The sequence below is a fragment of the Ylistrum balloti genome, unplaced genomic scaffold (assembly GCF_031769215.1).
Source record: "Ylistrum balloti isolate Yb309-2 unplaced genomic scaffold, AGI_CSIRO_Ybal_v1 Utg370018, whole genome shotgun sequence".
Classification (NCBI taxonomy): domain Eukaryota; kingdom Metazoa; phylum Mollusca; class Bivalvia; order Pectinida; family Pectinidae; genus Ylistrum; species Ylistrum balloti.
This window is the reverse complement of record NW_026782087.1, coordinates 996,735-1,017,173: the sequence shown is the minus strand read 5'-3', so window position 1 is coordinate 1,017,173 and position 20,439 is coordinate 996,735. Positions and strand designations below refer to the sequence as shown.

At 36.4% G+C, this 20,439-nt stretch overlaps 1 protein-coding gene across 3 annotated transcripts in view; it reads right to left on the bottom strand.

Annotated features, from left to right (window-relative positions):
• Window positions 1-18,703, bottom strand: part of LOC132548605 (HHIP-like protein 1) — a 31,979-nt gene extending 13,276 nt beyond the window's left edge. For all 3 annotated transcript variants that reach the window (XM_060212474.1, XM_060212472.1, XM_060212473.1), the window contains exons 1-7: window positions 17,588-18,703; window positions 6,657-6,742; window positions 4,046-4,224; window positions 2,679-2,822; window positions 1,883-2,012; window positions 944-1,086; window positions 176-257 (exon numbers count right to left, since the gene is read on the bottom strand). In XM_060212474.1, the coding sequence (XP_060068457.1) occupies window positions 176-257; window positions 944-1,086; window positions 1,883-2,012; window positions 2,679-2,822; window positions 4,046-4,224; window positions 6,657-6,742; window positions 17,588-18,628 (1,805 nt within the window). In that variant the 5' untranslated portion in view covers window positions 18,629-18,703. The remainder of the gene's footprint in view (window positions 1-175; window positions 258-943; window positions 1,087-1,882; window positions 2,013-2,678; window positions 2,823-4,045; window positions 4,225-6,656; window positions 6,743-17,587) is intronic.
• Between the last annotated feature and the right edge of the window lie 1,736 nt (window positions 18,704-20,439).

Below are 20,439 nucleotides of genomic sequence, written 5' to 3'. Positions count from 1 at the left end.
AAAAAGACTGCAGTGGAATACATTTAATCTTTCATTTAAATATAAACATTCCAGTTACATATGTTAATGGAAGTCCGAAACATAAAATTGACATTTTTAGAAATAGAAAAATAATGTAGAAGAAAAAATCTGTATATTAACAGGGTAAAATGATTAGATAAATAAACATGAATACCTTGCAGGATCCACTATACGATAAACTTTACCATACGGTAAACCAGAACTGGCTTGGGATGTGGCCACCATATATACTTCACCTGGAAAATAAGTAATCAGTCAAACTACTCCGCAGAATACATCGATAAATTACAGGCCTAGTCCAGAATTCACAGGTATATATGTATTTGGTTTGGGATCATGGACAGTGTCTACAAAACATGCACCACCTTTAAGAAATATCTGTTGAAATGTTACTCATTCTGGTAAAACATTCCTAACCATTCATCCAAAATAAAGAGCAGACAACTCTAGCATCCAACATTGCGGTAACATAAATAAATCAGAAAAGGCATACCATTTTCTAGTTAGGAAAGATTTAAGCTTTTGTTCCGAAGACCTTGTCTAAGGTTATGTCATTGGAACTGATTCACAAAGTTTTTTGACATATTAAACACTATTTCTTTAACTATTTTATATGACCTGGATGGAATTATTCAGAGGTCATATTATGGAGGAAAACCTTAAAAAAAAAACAACCCGATTTTGAGGCAGGTGACCCCATACTTTACTGTCATATAATATTGTGTTCTTGTCTCAAGACAAATTTGGTCAAAATCCTGTCACAAAAACAAATATATGGAATTTAACAGATGGAAGAGGGTACTGCTATTTCCAATGAGGGACACCCATGATAAATCTTCAGTAACTATTGTTGTACTAGAACCTCAAAAACCCAGTATATACATTATAGTCATCCTACATCATTATTAATGTATGTAATTACCATCTTCATCCTCGCCGAATGATATGATGCTAGTCACGTACGTGGACTGTAGTGGGGGACGACACATCTTCGTGGTACACATTTGAAGTTCCTCATTCTCCCATTCCCTTGTTACCGGATCATGAATCAGTCTCCAGAGTTTCCTGAATACAGAATTATCAGATTTATCCAACAAACTAATTGATTTGACCTAAAAACCAGGTCTCTTCCAAAATGTATAATCTCACAAATTTAACAAGACAGTTATAAATCATTTCCATGCAACTGTTGAAGTCTACACATCAACACAAAATACAATATGATCACAATCAAGGGTATTAAGTCTTTCGGTTTTAAAAAAAAAAACTCACCCTGACACAAATTCTACCCTGTGATCACATCTGAGGTCTATAAATTCTTCCTGTAACAAAGCCCTCATCCTAACACAAATTCTACCCTGTGATCACATCTGAGGTCTATAAATTTTTCCTGTAACAAAGCCCTCATCCTAACACAAATTCTACCCTGTGATCACATCTGAGGTCTATAAATTTTTCGTGTAACAAAGCCCTCACCCTGACACAAATTCTACCCTGTGATCACATCTGAGGTCTATAAATTTTTTGTGTAACAAAGCCCTCATCCTGACACAAATTCTACTCTGTGATCACATCTGACGGTTATAAATCTTTTGTGTAACAAAGCCCTCATCTTGACACAAATTCTACCCTGTGATCACATCTGACGGTTATAAATCTTTTGTGTAACAAAGCCCTCATCCTGACACAAATTCTACTCTGTGATCACATCTGACAGTTATAAATCTTTTGTGTAACAAAGCCCTCACCTTGACACAAATTCTACCCTGTGATCACACTTGATTTCTAGAAATTTTTCGCGTAACAAAACCGTCCTGTGATCACATCTGATGGTTATAAATCTATACAATGAAGCCCTTACCCTGACATAAAATCCCCGTAAATGTAGAAGCCATTGAGATTTGGACTGTTACAGCCACGGTAGAAGTGTCCACCAGTCACAGACATGCCGATGCTATGAGGATAAGTATGGATGGGATCCTCCACTCCCCCTGATAAAACAACATCAGTCATCTGTATATAGTCAGGAAGATCTAATGCTAATTCACATCACAGGCTATAAACAGTGATTAAATCATGATGTTGTTATAGTGACATTTTCTCCTGTATAAAAAAGTTGAGTTGTATCTGTAATTAAGATGCTCTACAAACCAGATGCATGTCTGACAATTTGTAACTATATAAGCATAGCTGATAACATTGGCAACATTAAAAAAAAAAAAAGAACAACAATGTTTATAAGTTTTGGAGTGAATATGAAATTATGGTGTATGGATGGAAATTTGCGAGTAATGTACTGTATGAAGTTTTGATAATATTATTGTTTTTGAATTGTTAAAACTTTTTCTTGGAAAATGTAAAATTAAAAAAAAAACCATTGGCGACATAAATATGCAAAATATCAAAATAAACAAATACTATTTTTATTTCAGGTAGTTTCACTTTTTCCTTTAATGTTTAGTTACACGAATACCATATATGCTTGTCTACACACCTCTATAAGTCTGGCTACAAGTCTTTGTAGTACATGAGTAGTACATGTGTATTAGTCAGATATCCTTGTTAATAGAGAACTTCTGTCTCACCATTGGGAGCTTCCACTCTCATCATGATAATGCATCATGTAATTACATGTAAGTCCTGTCTTTATCACTCACTTATCGTATCACAAATATCAGGTCTGAAGCATGACATTCCTTCCAATGCATTCCACCCGTAGTTGGCTCCTTTCTTTAATACATCCAGCTCTTCATATGAGGACTGTCCTACATCTCCACAAACAATTCGTCCCTTGCCTTCACCTGAATGTATTCAACAGATGTAAATGAAAACCGAAACTGATGATAGTGGCAAAATGTAAACAGCAAAATACCAACTGGTTTCTCATTTCATCCTGTACAGCATGTAATTCTGCCATAAAGTCATGATTTACTTTATCATGCCCTTCTAACCAACATCCTCTGCATCAGATCACATTCCTACATTCACTCCCACCTTCTGAAAATATGCTCGTCTGCTAATTCATATTCACATCTCCTCAATTTCATACCTACTCACATCATCTTCCTCCCATACATACCCACCATGGGTGGTCATGTGACACAGTGGTAACGCACTCGCTGAATGAATGTGAAAAGGTATGAGGTCACCTGTCCGACCACGTGGGTTATCTCTGGGTACTCCGGTTTCCTCCCAAAATAAAACCCCTCGCACACTTCCATCCGAGCCAACAAGAGTGATTTATATAAGTTGGAAAAACTTGCTTTGCAAATGTTTTAAAATAAATAAAGTTTATTATTACCTCTCTCCCATACCTCCTCTCTCCAACACCTTCCCACATCTCCTCTCTCCCACACCTACCCACATCTCCTCTCTTCCACACCTTCCCACATCTCCTTACTTCAATACCTACCCACACCTACTCCCTCCCATACCTAACCACACCTCCTCTCTTCCACACCTAACCACACCTCCTCTCTCCCACACCTAACCACACCTTTTCTCTTCCACACCTACCCACACCTCTTTCCCACACCTAACCACTCTTCCTCTCTCCCACACCTACCCACACCTCCTCTCTCACACACCTACCCACACCTCCTCTCTCCTACACCTACCCACAACCCCTCTCTCCCATACCTACCCACAACTCCTCCCTCCCATAACTACCCACACCTCCTTACTTCCATAGCTATGAACACCTCCCTCTCATTCCTACCCTCCTTTTCTCTATACCTACCCACACCTCCTCTTTTCCTTTACTTCTTACCTCTATCCCATACCTTCCCACATCTAGTCCCTTCATTCCACACCTCCTTCCTCCAATACTACCCACACCTCTCCCCCATACCATTCCACACCTCCTTCCTCCAATACTACCCACACCTCTCCCCCATATCATTCCACACCCTTCCAATATCTACCTATACTTCCATCCTCCAATATCTACCCATACCTCCTCCCTCCCATACATACCACACCTCATTTCTTTCCTGACAACATATCCCTCATTTGTTCCACCTACCAGTGACTGGGTCACCCCGATCTTTCCCACACCTCCACATATTTCTGACGCCATAGGCGTAGATTTCTGGACGGACTCCATCCTCATCCACAAAGGGGTTATCTGGTGGGATCCCATAAGGTCTCCATCGAGGTTGTCTGTCTATATCTATCCTCAGCACCTTGCCCAGAAGTAGGGATCTGTAGTTAGCATAGTACAACATTGTTTAAATGGTTTAAACACCTAATCACTGAAAGTTTGTGGTTTTTTCATATAGGATATCCAACTTTCTATCTATACTGCTTAAGATCAAATATAAAACATGCACAACCACAATGGACATCATGGCTTTCATTTTCATTTCAACTTAATGACAACTTTTATTGAAATATAAAAGCATATCAGGGTAAAGTCCTTGCTGAATTAAGTATTGGTTGACCAAGGCCGGTCACCTAAATCAATACAAAGCTGATACAACGAAGACGATACACTACAAATTTCGGCATCTTCATCCTGCACTGAGATAGTAAATAAAGTTTAAGAGTTTCTTGAAATATTCCAAGTAGAAAGGCCATATTTCTGGAAAATTAACACAGCTGTAACAAAAGTTCACCCTTGTTTGCCCAGATGGAAACAAGTAGAGCTTAACATATTCCTTCGAGTGTGAGAAATATTGTATTTTCTAGTACAGTTATCTCCCTTTCATGAAACACTGCTATGCTGTTACCTGTGTCCCACTTCTGTTTTGATAACCAATGGTATGTTAAATTATAATTATGATCACTGACACTCTAATATATTTTTGTTCAGAAATATTTAGCATTGAAGGTATGGGTGGTAGGATGCAAATATGCTTCGACCATAAGCAAATAACTTGTTACCAATGGAACAATTGACCTTGGTAATGAGCATACCAAACATAAACGAAACAATGACATTGTCAGTAAGAGGAAAACAGCAGACAATGAATTTGATTCAATCTTAGCTACATTTTGTATACATCAATGTGGCATGACTATGTAACCCTGGTAAAACACTAGCCGCAATATACTACTCGGCTAGAGAGAACTTCTCTTTCGCTCGATTGGTTGAGCGTCAGACTAGTAAGCCAGGGGTCCCCGGTTCAATTCCTAGTGGAGGCAATGAAATAAATAATGACCTGTGTTACATTGGCGCCCATGTAGGGACCCGGGAATAGTACTTAGCCATGCCCCACCGGCGTCGCTCTGACCCCTGGAAACTCGAGGACGAGTTATTTCCTGTGGAATATACCACTCGGCAATTGAAATAAATGAAATAAATAATGACCTCTGTTACAACTGTGCTAAATCTCATTTGCTTCATCTACATATGAAATTATGATAGATATCTATGTCTTGTTTTGGTGCGATACCTTGTTTAGGTTAATACATAACTGACCCATCCGACCAACGATATGCTGTATTGCTTTGCCCTTTTAAGGCTTTATCTTTTTCCTATATGTTTAAAATGTGGAAATTTACCCATCGGGGAAATTTATACTAAATACATGAAAGTCATAAGGCCGCGTAAATTGAAAATGTCAAATTAACCAGTCCTGGAAATAATTACATTTGTAGATATGGTGTGCAGTAATCCTTATTCCTAATATAAATGCCAGAAATAAAATGCTCAGAAATGTAATATATTTTAAGCTTGTTTTGTGAAAAGGAAAATATAGATTGTACTGCTTTATTAAACCTAGTTAAGATCTAGTTAAGATATAGTTATGATCTAGTTATGGTCAAGTTAGACTTGGTTATTTAAGATGACCAACCTTAGCCACAACAAGTAGCTAGCACCCTATCTCTTTGTCAGGTATTTTTTCATGTTGTTATGTGGTACCAATACCTTGGGAAAAGATAAAAATACTATACCAACAGTACTCTCTACCCTGTGTGTGTTACTGAAACAATTAACAGCCATGTGGTACTCATGATGTTTGTGTATCACAGGGGCACTCTACTCCTGACTCAGCAGTCCTGCATGTCTGACTATTAATTTGACATTTTTATTAGTTAAGTAGAATTGGAAGTATTCAATTGCTGTAGAGATAAAGAGGACATGTAATTGTCATTACAATTACATATAAAAAAAATACACAGTTATTCTGTAACAGCTCTTCATTGTAGTATGGAGTTAGGTCAAGCCCAGCAGTCACTAGACAAGTGTAGCATAATTCTTAGTTAAATGCATTTTGGTGATTTTTAGGTGAGAATTTCAAAATAAGTCATTTTTAACTTTTCAATTTCAACAATAAAATGGTGGCCTCAAACTCACGTCCAGTTTGGGAAAGGGGTTGTCCTCTACACACTGTCATTCTCTTAAATTACTGACATTGTTAGAATCAAGGATAAGAAGTATAAAATAAGTCATTTTTAACTAATTTCAACAATAAAATGTACCTAAACATCATAGAAAAAAACATAGAACGATAATATAAGGGGTTGTCCTCTAACATGAAAATAAAATTTAACTAATTTTCTTTCATAGTTAGCAAATGCAAGTTTATTGATGCAAGAAACTACAGGATTATTTTCAGGATCATCGTTTTTTTGAGATCGGCTTGTTTTCAAGTTTTTAGGGTATATAAGTTAATTCTTTTGAAGTTTACCTGTTCTGGGACCGATTTTCTGGATCCCCTGCTGCACCTCCATCACCCACAAACAAGTAAAGGTAGTTATCGTCACCAAACAGAATCTGTAATAAATAAAGTGGATACCACATATATATATATAACTATTTCACCTCTGAAAATCTTCACAATGCCAGGTAACATCTCATAAATTATTTAATCTTAAAGTCAAACAGAATTGATCAATGAAAGAGATTCTGCACATAACCTGAAATCCAATGTCCGCTTTTAACTTTAAAGATCTCCTGGGCTAAATATATATTAAAAAGTGGGACAAGTGACAACCACAAGAATGTGCTTTCAAACAGGATATCTGATTAGAAGTGGTTATATGATACTGTTGTGTAAATGTTAGTGTTACATCCAACTGGACATGGAAGTTAGCCCCTTTCAATACAACTTTAGATTTAGATGCACTAGAGCTAATCAATGACATAAACAGCATCATACAGCTGTTTCATCATTTTTGGACTTATCATTGAGGCTCAGGGCTGGTGGTTGAAGAAAGCTAAAAGTGATCAAAGATTCAACAATCATTATTTTACTGTTACTGTTCAGGGCTCTCACACCCCATTTTGGGACTGGGGCCCGGAGCCCTTAGAATTGGGAAAAATAACGGCGTTTTCATTAGAATTGGGAAAACTTGGGGTCTAAATTGGGAAAAAAAGATACTATTTTGCACTGGGAATGGGGTCGAATATCGGCACCAAATCTGGCAGATCGAGAGTACTGCCGTTATAGGCAAATAATTGAAAGGGAAAAATAAAGTCAGGTACAGAGAGAAAAAAGATCTACTAGAACAGATCACTCATCTACATTTTAATGGTGTTTAGAAACTTAACGCTGATATGCTAGGAACAGGAATATCAGTCGAAATCGTCCATTTTCTTTCACTTTATATTGAAGAGGACTTGTTAAAAATTGTAGCAGCACTCTGCCTTAGAGTGGTTTCAGATCCTCTGGCAGACTCCACTTCCTACATTTCTTATCACACACACAGTCAAGATGTTAATGATGATCAAATGAAACCTTAACAAATGAGAAACATGATAGCCAAGACACAGGCTTTATGGGTCAGTTAGATTTGAAACAGAAACAGTGTACAGTACTTGACTGCTGTCAAATTAAACTCAATTAGATTTGGCCGTGAACTTTTAGTAACTAGTCAGGAAAATCTTCATTATCAGCTGTAAAAAACAGAGTCGAGGCTCTTTTCCGTTACCAAAACTAAAACAAATAAAAGTCTTAATTGTCTTCTAATATGATACAATCTTGAAAAAAGAATTAACTTTGTAATTCAAAGTTGTATGAGAAACCAAATTTTTTTTCCTTATGTCTAATAACAAACATTGCTCGACAAAAAAATAAGGAGAAGCCTAGCGACCTCAACAGTTGCCTGAGTAAGCAATATATACAAAATATAAAGGTTAAAGGTTAAGTAGCTTTCAAGTGTCACGAAAAGAAAATTGTGACACTGATGATAGTAAGCCTGTGTTAGTACATGCATACCATCAAAACTGTCACCCTAAACTAATAATTTTTAACAAGTTATTTCCAATGGAAAATAATGTCGGGTCAAAAAATGCAATTTTCCTATCAAAACTCCCCTGGGGAAAATGTGAGACCCTGGGGCCATGAAATTCACAGTTTTGGTAAAGCATCTCGAGACGTTTTCATCTCTGACGAGCATTTGATTCTACCATATCTGGGTGTTGAGAAGATTTTTAAAATTTAAGTCAATTTACTGCTTTTGGCCCCTCCCCTCATGGCCCTGAGAGTGGGAACCATATTGTTCACTATTTTGGTTCATCTTTGGCTGAAGAAGGTTTGTGCAAAATTTCAGTGAAATCAGTCTAAAATGGAAAAACCTCATGGCGCTGGAAATCAGTGAGGTCAATATGACGTTTTGTTTAAGGTGACCAAAAATGAAAGTTATTAGAAACTTCTAGGTTTCTTGGTGAATAAGTGATCAGAAAAATAGATTTTGTGAGAAAACCAATCGAAATGGTTAATATATATATATCTATGTAAAAAATATAGTTAATGACGATACACAAGTTATAATATAAAGAAAATTGTTTAAAAAAAACACACAAGAAAAAGTTAAGTTAGAATTTATACACATGACGTCATAGATTCTTTGCATGGTTACATTGCACTGAGGAGCAGCTAAGCTGTGAAAAAGTTATGCAAAATGCTAACTTAACTTTTTCTTGTGTGTTTTTTTAAACAATTTTCTTTATATATATATATATATATTGTATATAGAAGCCCAAGAGACAGTTGTGAACGAAGGGCCATCAATTCTGTATTTCATGTTACCAAGAACCATGACTCTATACAAGTATATAGGAAGGGGAATAACTCTGTATAAATGTGTACAAATAGCCATATAAAATCTATAAGCTTGTATTGATACTTACAAATGACCTTAATTTTATGTGCGTATGCATACAATGGGAGAACACAATGGAGCAGTTTGGTATAAATCAATTGCCATCCTAATACGTGTCTGCCTGTTGGTATCAAGTAATGAATAAAAAATGATAGTTAACTTGTTTGTCAGAAGTGACAGACTGGAACAGATTGAGAAATAATCACTGTGTTATGTTGTAGTGTAATAATACTTATTAGACACAATTTGAATTTAGGAACTGATACAATTTATATAGAGATACTAGCTGTGAGCCCTGTATATGATCAGAATAAAAAAATTACAGACATTAACATCTGACTGAATAGACACAAATCAGGAATCAGTTAAAGATAGAACATTTATGTAATTAAAAAATAGTTACATGGAAGCTTTGGAATTATATGTGGGTAACTACTGAGAAAATTTCAAACTTTGATGGTTTGGAAGATCAATGAAGTCCTCAAGCTGTATAGAAATCAAAGGACATAAAAATATCATTAAACATAATGAACCACAATATTTCATTTGTATCAGAATGTAAGTGTTCACAAATTTCAGAGATGCATTTAAACTGACGATTTTTTATGTACTGTTTTAACTAATATTGTTAAAAATTAATAACGCATGTACTTGGTGTTCGTGCTAATGTGTGGGTCAGGATATACTCGTTTGGGGTTAAGCCCTCAAACAAGACAGTCAGCCAGCTACCTTTGGTATGTACTGATCGATTATGTAGATAAAGCAACCAACTTTTTTTCTTATCACCATTTAGCTTTTCTTTTTTCTAAAGTTGTAATTAGAAGAAACATTTACATACCCCTAATGATAAAATCACCTCACAGTGGAGATCAAACTATCGCAAGAAACACAGATGATTCATTTTGCTCATATTTTTAAAAGAACGTGACTTCCTTAAGTGAATATTGACCTAGAATGCCAGTAAGTTTTAATAAAGATCTGATCAGAGAGAAGGTTTGTTTTATCAGAAGAAATGTTTCGCCATTATAGATGATATGTAAATGATGTACTGAGTAACATGTTGTATATAATTATATAAAAGTAGAGACACCTGCTGTGTACAGGTATATTTACTGTAAGACAGAAAAAATACAGAAAAGAAAATCTAAACTGCATCAAGTATCAAAGACATTTTCTGTAATCTTGGAAGGCATTAGTGTAACAGGAAGGAGTATTGAAAAAAATACCCTCGTTGCCCCTGGTTGATGTCAAACAACGCTCTAGCAACTCTTTGGATTGCAGAAATTCTACCGCTTGGCTATGCCACGAATGCCCAAGTAAAATCCAAGACTAAATTTAAGTGACCTGTTGTTTTTTTTAACTCAACAAAATTAATTCAGGTCATAACAGATTGATTATGTTACTAAGGTGATCTTCCATCTTGTTACAAAGACAATAAATAACCCAATCAGATCAGAGGTGCAAACACATGTGGATAAGAAACGTAATCAACATGATAAGAAATTTTTTATGTTTGGAATATGATCTTTCGGTAATATTTGTATCGGACTGTTATCCCGAGACCCAGCAGCTGACTATGATAACAGGTTTGATACTGTACACATCAATCATAATTTTTTTTTTATTTATTGTGGTCCTCCAAAGAAATACTTACTACATCAAAAGTTATCATTTTATTTATCAGCAATAAGAAATTGGAACAACTTAATCTCATAATGGATGAGATTAAGGAATGGCTTGCCACCTATAAATAAAAAATACAAAGTGTGGATGTCTCTCACAATAAAGGAAACCCCTACTCTCATAAGTGTCCATGTTTCACTCCGTTAATATAATGACTGATGACAGAAATCAAGCACTGATATAGAAGCACTGTGGAATATTGGCCAAAAAGACATCCCTTTTTATTTTTGGGGGTGGGGTGGGGGGGGGGGGGGGGGAGATTTGTTTCAATAAATTTGACCTCAATCTTTGACCTTCACTTGCAAACCACTTTAAAGATAATAATTTGTACTCTGATGTGATTTTAATGTTGATCATTAGCAATCAGCAATGTTTGTGGTATTAATGATACTGATGGGAGTAAATGACAGTAATTGAAGGCTCGTAACATAAAGATAATATAAACCCTTCCTTCACCTTGTTTTTACCATCCAAACAGTCCTCAGTATTAGCAAAGTCATCCCTTTTTTAAGCACATAAAACATTTGATAAAAATTAACCAAATATCTTCTGAGATGTTCTTGGAAAGTTTTTGCTTTCACATATGTGTCCCTCTCCCAGGGTCTCTTAAGAGAAAAAAGAAAGGAAATGTGGTATGGATTTAGTGTTTTCTTCAATAAATGATTTCAAGTGCCTTCGATTTTTAAATTTCATCAAAATCTGACAAAAAAGCTGAAAACCTGCTTGCTGGTCCTTAGTCTACCATTGAATTCCTTTGAGTGTTTAAAGTGATCTAAAAAAAATTTAATTATTGAATTACAATTAAAACTCTGCCTTTATCAGAAACTGAGGGTAATCTATTTGATATGATTAGACCTAAATGACCTGTATCTTTCATACAGATTTTGTGGTTTATCTGTAGACCTGGCAGACCTCCAGACAGAGACATGTGATCCTGTAGAATATATATGCTGACACTAACAGTTCTCAATGGGGAATGAAATCAAATAATCACCATGTACTTTCTCCATAAATGCATTAATACTAGCATCTATCATCATGTATAATTTGTGTAATAATTATATATGAAATTTTTAAAACCTAAAAAGAGACAAATTTTGCTATTTTACTGATGACCAAACAAATTGTGCACAATATCTACTTGACTGGCACTGTATGCATATAATTTAGGGGTGGAATCAGTTACAAAAATAAGTGGCTTTCTCCAATAATACAATTAGTTCAAGTGGCTTGAAGAGGGGCAAGTGAGCTTATTGCATACCATGAGGTCTGTCGTCTGACTATCAACTTTTCCGATAAATTGCGACAAGTCTTAAAGGGCATATACTGTGAGGTCCGTCTGTCAACTTTTCCAACAAATTGATATTAGTCATAAATGACTGAAGGGATTCGGCCAAATTTTAGTCATAAGCATCCTTGAGGGATGGGGATTCAATTTTGTATAAATGGTGGGCCCAAAATGAGAAATTTTGCAAATTTTTGAAAATCCTTTTTCTATTATAGGAACACATGGATTTTGTCCCAATTTGGTTTGAAACATCCTTAGGTAGAGAGGACTCAATTTTGTTTAAAGGGTGGGTCTGATTCCCCTAAGGTGAGGTTCCATAGGGGAAATAGAGCAAATTATTCAGAATGGCAAAGAGTGGAGCTCAATGGGGAAATAGAGATTAGACCTTTATACCCTTTCCCTTTAGTTAGGATAAAGCATTTTCTGCCAAACAAAGCAAGATGAGCAGTACAGGACATATGGACCTCTTGTTTATCCTAGTTTTATGACTGAGATTATAAAAAGATTGTTTCTGGATTACTAAATGTTGGAACAAAGAGAAGAGGTACATAAAAGCTCTGAAGTTCAGTACTTTTTCCTACAAAAATTTAATCTTCCAAATTCTCCAAAAAATGATGAAAAGTAAACTTATTTTCATAATCATGATTGACATTTATTGACTTCAGATCTCAAAGGAAACTTGTAAGACATGAACTGCAAAAAAAAAACCCAATTTACCCACAACGATTGAAAACACTTGACCTAACATCTTATCATTTTACAAGCAATAACTTCAGCTATCAGTATCAAGCCCATCTGTGATAATCAGATCTGACTTCTATATCAAAGAAAACAGTATCTTATTTCAATGACACTCCAAACACATAACTGACATGATAGCCATACCACTGACCATGTTGAGATACCAAAATTGAGGAGCTCTTCAGGGTTCAAGAGAACAAAATAAACAAGAAAATCTCTACAACACTTCCAGTTAAAAGTTAAAAAGTAAATATGCTGTACATGATATCCATCAAATCCAAGCATCAGATGTGGCCATTTTACATCTTACTTAAGCTAACTCCAACGATTCATAAATATATCACTAAGAAAATATCAACTTGTTCCAATTCAAGGTTATAGGACAAGAAGTCTAGCCGACAATATTATTTAACAGACAAGTTCCAGGGTCATGACTTCTATATAATAACAAGTTGCATGTGCTTGAAATAAGTACAGACTCATATGATAAGGTTGTGTTACACAAGTGTCACTTATAGTGAAGCATAATGTCATCAGGTGCCCCTAAATCTTGACTCATAGAATGACCTCAAGCTTGTAAATGACCTCTCCACTCTACTACAGTTTGATCTAAGCATACTGACCACATGAATCATACTGACTTACGTGCATCAGAAGGTATTAAGCATATACTGTACCAATAAACAAGTCAAAACATCCATCTATACCTAAAAATACAAACACAAAACAATGTATACTCAAAAATACAAACACACAACAATGTATACACAAAAATACAAACACACAACAATGTATACTCAAAAATACAAACACACAACAATGTATACACAAAAATACAAACACACAACAATGTATACACAAAAATACAAACACAAAAATACAAACACACAACAATGTATACACAAAAATACAAACACACAACAATGTATACACAAAAATACAAACATACAACAATGTATACTCAAAAATACAAACACACAACAATGTATACACAAAAATACAAACACACAACAATGTATACACAAAAATACAAACATACAACAATGTATACTCAAAAATACAAACACACAACCACGTAAACTCAAAAATACAGACACAAAACCATGTATACCTAAAAACACAAACACACAACCATGTATACCCTGAAAATCAAACACATGTTGATAATATATACCCAAAAAACAAACATTTACAGTCAGTAGATAACACAATACATCATCACATATACTTCAGATCACTTATATAGCTAGCTGAAAGAATTTCTGTACCAGCAACTGATTTTAAAATTATTTATCTACGAAATGTTACACTACCTGAAAGCAGAGCATTGTCTTATGAGTATTAACCACATTTTGAAAAGTTCTGGCCCCACTTGTATAAAACATCTCAACCTGAGATTTCCTCAAGCCCAGATTTTCCTCAGCTAATATCTCCTTGAAAATATCTTGTATGAAAATTCCTCAAGGAATTTCAGGACATCCTAGCCGATGCCTTCCTCCTGTTCCTTGAGAAAATTTTATACAAGCTGTTTTTGAGGAGATATCAGCTGAGGAAAATCTCGACTTGAGGAAATCTCAAATTGAGATGTTTTATACAAGTGGGGCCTGGTCTCCACTAGGGGACACATGCCAAAGCCTTTGTCACAGGGACACACACAACTAAAGGTCAAAAGTGAAATAGTGTCAGGAGAAACTAAAGGATAAAAGGTCTTTAGAAAAGAGAAAAAATCTAATCATCCTGTTCAGTCTCCTTTACGTTTAACCGATGGGGGCATCAGGTGCAATGTACCACTGCATGACAGTTATACATACAAGCATTGAGTAACTCAGTTTTGTTGATTGCTTCCCTAATAATCAATAAGGGATAACTACCAGTTACTCCTGGTGTTCATCCTAAAAGTCAACCTTCAGCTGTTGTTAATGTTCTCAGAGGTCATCACACACTTACATCCTCTAAAGACCTCTGCATGTGGTGACAATATTTGAACCAAACAGATACATATATTTTTCCAGATACAATTGTAAATGAATAAGTTTGGTGGAAATTGGTAACATACAGTGTATTACACTTCTAGTCTTGAAAGCCTTAACCTCTTAACCAAAGAGGTACAACTGGCCTGTATCATTCCCTTGTTATTCAATATTCATCAAAAATAGCAATATTCATCACAAATACATTAAAATATACACCGCTGACTTTCAATTTCAACATATCCAATCAATTTTAACTGATTTCCACAGTTAATAGCTTCTAATGCTCAACTCTGGCTTTGGGCATGGTGAGCTAATAAGTTATGTAACTCTGGCTTTGGGCACGGTGAGCTAATAAGTTATGTAACTCTGGCTTTGGGCACGGTGAGCTAATAAGTTATGTAACTCTGGCTTTGGGCACGGTTATGTAACTCTGGCTTTGGGCACGGTGAGCTAACAAGTTATGTAACTCTGGCCTTGGGCACGGTGAGCTAATAAGTTATGTAACTCTGGCTTTGGGCACAGTGAGCTAATAAGTTATGTAACTCTGGCTTTGGACATAATGAGCTAATAACCGGCATTAATCTGTGGAAAGATGAAAACACAAATGCCTATCCCAATTTTAAAATCAGCTAAGAAATCTCAAAAATGATTTATAACACTTTACAATGAAAGTGCTCAGAATGAATTGAAATACAAATGTAAGATCCAAATGTATGTATATGCTAGTTTACATGCCACATTTTAATTCAATCAAAAAGTGGCAGAGTTCAGAATATACACATGCACTTGATGTTGTAATGAAGTTATCTAACATATGGAAATTACAAAATTTGAAGATTCATGGGGGTAGTGCACCACCTTGTCTAGATTTCTACTTTTCTATCGATCACAGTGAATTTTCCTCGGTTGACTTCCAGGCTCCCAAGATTTTGGGCCTTGGCATCACTGCCCGTCCTCAGAAGGACAAATCAGGCTTTATGATCCAGTGTAATTCATTGTTTTGATCTACTCTATCTAATTCTAAATTTGTATTACAAGGTGCTCTTCACTGGCGTGTTTTTGTTCAACCTTCAACAATGGGACATAAAGAATAGGCATCTTCATTTAAGTCTTTAGAAAAAAGGCAGAGGACAGACAAATGAGTCACCAGATGGACAGACCAAGACATGGAGTGATCTAATTCTCGATTACTCCCATCTTTTATGCTACAGAGGTGGGTGGAAGTTTACAAGAAACCTGGAATCACAAAACCAAGTAGGACTGGCAATCATTGATGGAACCATGTTTTTTCTCTCAGCCTTAAGCTGGGTGCCTACACAAGTAATCACCAGACCATATATTACTGGCTGTCACTGATACAGGAACAACATTTCTTTGCGCAGTTTGTAGGTTGTCACTCAACACTTACATTTGTTTTTAAGTGTCTGCAGCATGTTGACATTCTCTCCACTGCTGAAGTTGAAGTACATTCACAGAGAAAAAAATTAAACTGGTACTCCACTCACCAATCTTGGCTTACTATGTAGCTCTACAACATTAATGACTAATGAAGTGCTTACAGATCCATTAGTCATAATATTCTCACTAAAATCTAGATTTCAATATCATTTTAGTGCGTTAAATTCTAAACAGTCAACAGCCTATTAACAAACCAATTTGATGGGTGAAAAGAACAATCTGGTAAAACCTCTCTATTACAGAAATTTGTTGGGTGAAAAAAACAATCTAGTAAAACCTCTACATACAGACATTTGTTGGGTGAAAAGAACAATCTAGTAAAACAATCTAGTAAAACCTCTCTATTACAGACATTTGTTGGGTGAAAAGAACAATCTAGTAAAACCTCTCTATTACAGACATTTGTTGGGTGAAAAGAACAATCTAGTAAAACCTCTCTATTACAGACATTTGTTGGGTGAAAAGAACAATCTAGTAAAACCTCTCTATTACAGACATTTGTTGGGTGAAAAGAACAATCTAGTAAAACCTCTACATACAGACATTTGTTGGGTGAAAAGAACAATCTAGTAAAACCTCTCTATTACAGACATTTGTTGGGTGAAAAGAACAATCTAGTAAAACCTCTCTATTACAGACATTTGTTGGGTGAAAAGAACTATCTAGTAAAACCTCTACATACAGACATTTGTTGGGTGAAAAGAACAATCTAGTAAAACCTCTCTATTACAGACATTTGTTGGGTGAAAAGAACAATCTAGTAAAACCTCTACATACAGACATTTGTTGGGTGAAAAGAACTATCTAGTAAAACCTCTCTATTACAGACATTTGTTGGGAGAAAACAATCTAGAAAACCTCTACATACAGACATTTGTTGGGTGAAAAGAACTATAAAAACCTCTCTATTACAGACATTTGTTGGGTGAAAAGAACAATCTAGTAAAACCTCTACATACAGACATTTGTTGGGTGAAAAGAACAATCTAGTAAAACCTCTCTATTACAGACATTTGTTGGGTGAAAAGAACAATCTGGTAAAACCTCTCTATTACAGACATTTGTTGGGTGAAAAGAACAATCTAGTAAAACCTCTCTATTACAGACATTTGTTGGGTGAAAAGAACAATCTAGTAAAACCTCTCTATTACAGACATTTGTTGGGTGAAAAGGACAATCAAGTAAAACCTCTCTATTACAGACATTTGTTGGGTGAAAAGAACAATCTGGTAAAACCTCTACATACAGACATTTGTTGGGTGAAAAGAACAACCCACAGTTAGTGACTAAAATAGGCGCGGTGACCTCAAATGACCTGGTTACCTTACAGACACTATTTGCTTGACCACACAAACGACAAAGATGAACTGACCTCCCCTCCGTTGTGGTTCCAGTAGGGCTGGTTTATCGTCAGTAAAACTCTCTCGGACATCCGGTCAGCCTTATTGGGATTATCTTCTGAAACCATCATTTCACTTATTTTTGTAACATGGTTACCACTTCCAAACTCTCCCCACGTAGAGTAGTAGATATAAAATTTGTTGTTCTCTTTGAACCGAGGGTGGAAGGCCATACCCAAGAATCCCCGTTCATCACCTTCGCTCTTCGTATTCATAACGTTTTCTTGAATATCGAGGAAAGGTTCCTGAATTTTCGATCCGTTTGGAAAATATATCTGAACCTGTCCTGTGACTTCGCCAACAAACAAACGATTGGTACCATCGCCCGCATGTCGCGCGAACACGGGATTTCGGAGTCCCGAGGCAATCTCCTCCATACATATACAACCCTTGGAGGTAACTTGAACAATGGATATTTTCTTGTTGAGAATGTCATTAGTTTCCAAATCTGGAAAGCAGTAACTGTTGTCCGCGAGGCCTACTTGTTCACAAAAAGCGTCTGCTCCATCCGAGACTAGGCGACGCAACACGGGATCACTAGTCATATATTTAACAATGCCTGCACATTTGTTATGAAATGATTTACAGTAGCCACGACATAGACCAGGAAATGATCTTGGGATCAATGATTCCTCGGCATCAAAAATATGAGCGGCATAAGGCGAACATTTGAGACACATGAACTCCCTGAGGTAGCCACCACATTCCCGCCACAAAGCAGACGGCACGTTGTTCCGAATGCCACCGTAGTCTGTCCTCAGCTGACGATCATCGTCCACCGTACAACATCCGAAAACGGAGTACTGTGGACAGAAAGTTAGGGCAGAACCGGCCTGGAACGGAGGCCGGAAGTCCAAACACTGAGGATGGCCGGCACAAAACCTAAGAACACACATGTGCACAATGAACAGGTGCAACACTAAACGGACATGCCAAGCTGTCATATCAAGTGTATTCCTCATCTTCATTGGAAACTGAAGTACGATTTTTAAACCCTTATTACATAACACCATCTATAAAACTTCCAAACCAAGTCATATTGACCGGACACTCGTAGAGATCACAACAAACACGTCTGCTTACAGCGGACTCCACACACCACTATGATCTCGCGTACGTAAAGCTTACATCTGCTAGCCTGTAGTATATGATAACGTCCGAGAGACTACATATACACAGTATGGCATGTACCCACACAACCACAGAAATACACTACAGACGATGTAAGACTGACAGCCTGTAGTCGGTCTGATAGCAAACATGTTAACATAACTGATAAACGATATGTATGGTAATTTTGTGTCAGTAAATTAATATTAACCTGAAATTTACAGAAACCTGGATGCACTTCCTTGTTTTCTAAATTAGTGTTTCCCTCCAAAGACATATTTTTTCAGTATAAAGTTAGCTAGTACCCAATTTGCTAATTAGTAAAATCAAGTAAGAGTGCCGAAGTTGTTGAATTTTGCGTATTACTTTCACTTTCCATGCTGATAGCATTTGCCTTGCAGACGTTGAATAGTTAGTGTCAGACTAGGACCTGATGTTGACAAACTTTGGATTTTTCACAGCGCGTTTGTTATATCTTTATTGCTGAGTATAACGTTTCTTCTTTTGTTTATATTTTCCTCTCAGTTCGTCGATTTCGTGACTGAATACAAAGTTTGTTCCCATGTCTGTTTTTTTGTTGATTATTCAAATACATATCTAAACATATATGCATATAGTGATGTTATCATGGATTGACAATCTATTGTACTTGATCTTGAGAACATACTGACGGGCCTCCTGAGAAATCTACGTGTGTTCGCAGAAAACAAATACTGTCATGATCACTATTTTCTCGAGGTTATATCAAATATGTCTATATGAACCAACGTGAAAGTCATAACCCTGACATTCATACTTAGTGTCCCTAGATCTAGCAACATAGCGACAGGATGCAATTTAACCTAGTAGTGGAACAGTGGTAAGTTATTCGGTAACGTAGTGGTAGAACAGCGGTAAGTTATTCGGTAACGTAGTGGTGGAACAGTGGTAAGTTATTCGGTAACGTAGTGGTGGGACAGTGGTAAGTTATTCGGTAACGTAGTGGTGGGACAGTGGTAAGTTATTCGGTAACGTAGTGGTGGGACAGTGGTAAGTTATTCGGTAACGTAGTGGTGGAACAGCGGTAAGTTATTCGGTAACGTAGTGGTGGGACAGTGGTTATTCGGTAACGTAGTGGTGGGACAGTGGTAAGTTATTCGGTAACGTAGTGGTAGAACAGCGGTAAGTTATTCGGTAACGTAGTGGTGGGACAGTGGTAAGTTATTCGGTAACGTAGAGGTGGAACAGTGGTAAGTTATCCGGTAACGTAGTGGTGGAACAGTGGTAAGTTATTCGGTAACGTAGTGGTGGAACAGTGATACTTATTCGCTTGTGAATTCAAAGGTCCCTGGATCGAAACCCCTTTCCATCGTTTTATTTTTGTTGTTGTTTTTCTTTCTTTCTTTTTGTTTGTTTGTTTTGGCTGGGGCGGTTAATTTATGTATATATTTTAGCTGAAGGGAGATAAGTTATTTTTCTCTTTTGTTTCATTCGAGAACCGCTACAAAACAAATATAATCATTGATTGAGATGGAAATTGTAATGTTAACATAGAGCTTTCGATTCTCATATGGTGATATTTACAAAAAGCATTGCATGTCCAAATGTTGCCCCACGTCATATCAGTCTTACCACTGGAACACTTTGGAACATAACATCAAATTTCTCTGACTATCACAGACATGCACATGAACAATGCTGTGTTTAATTGATGAATGGGGTCGGATAAAAAGAG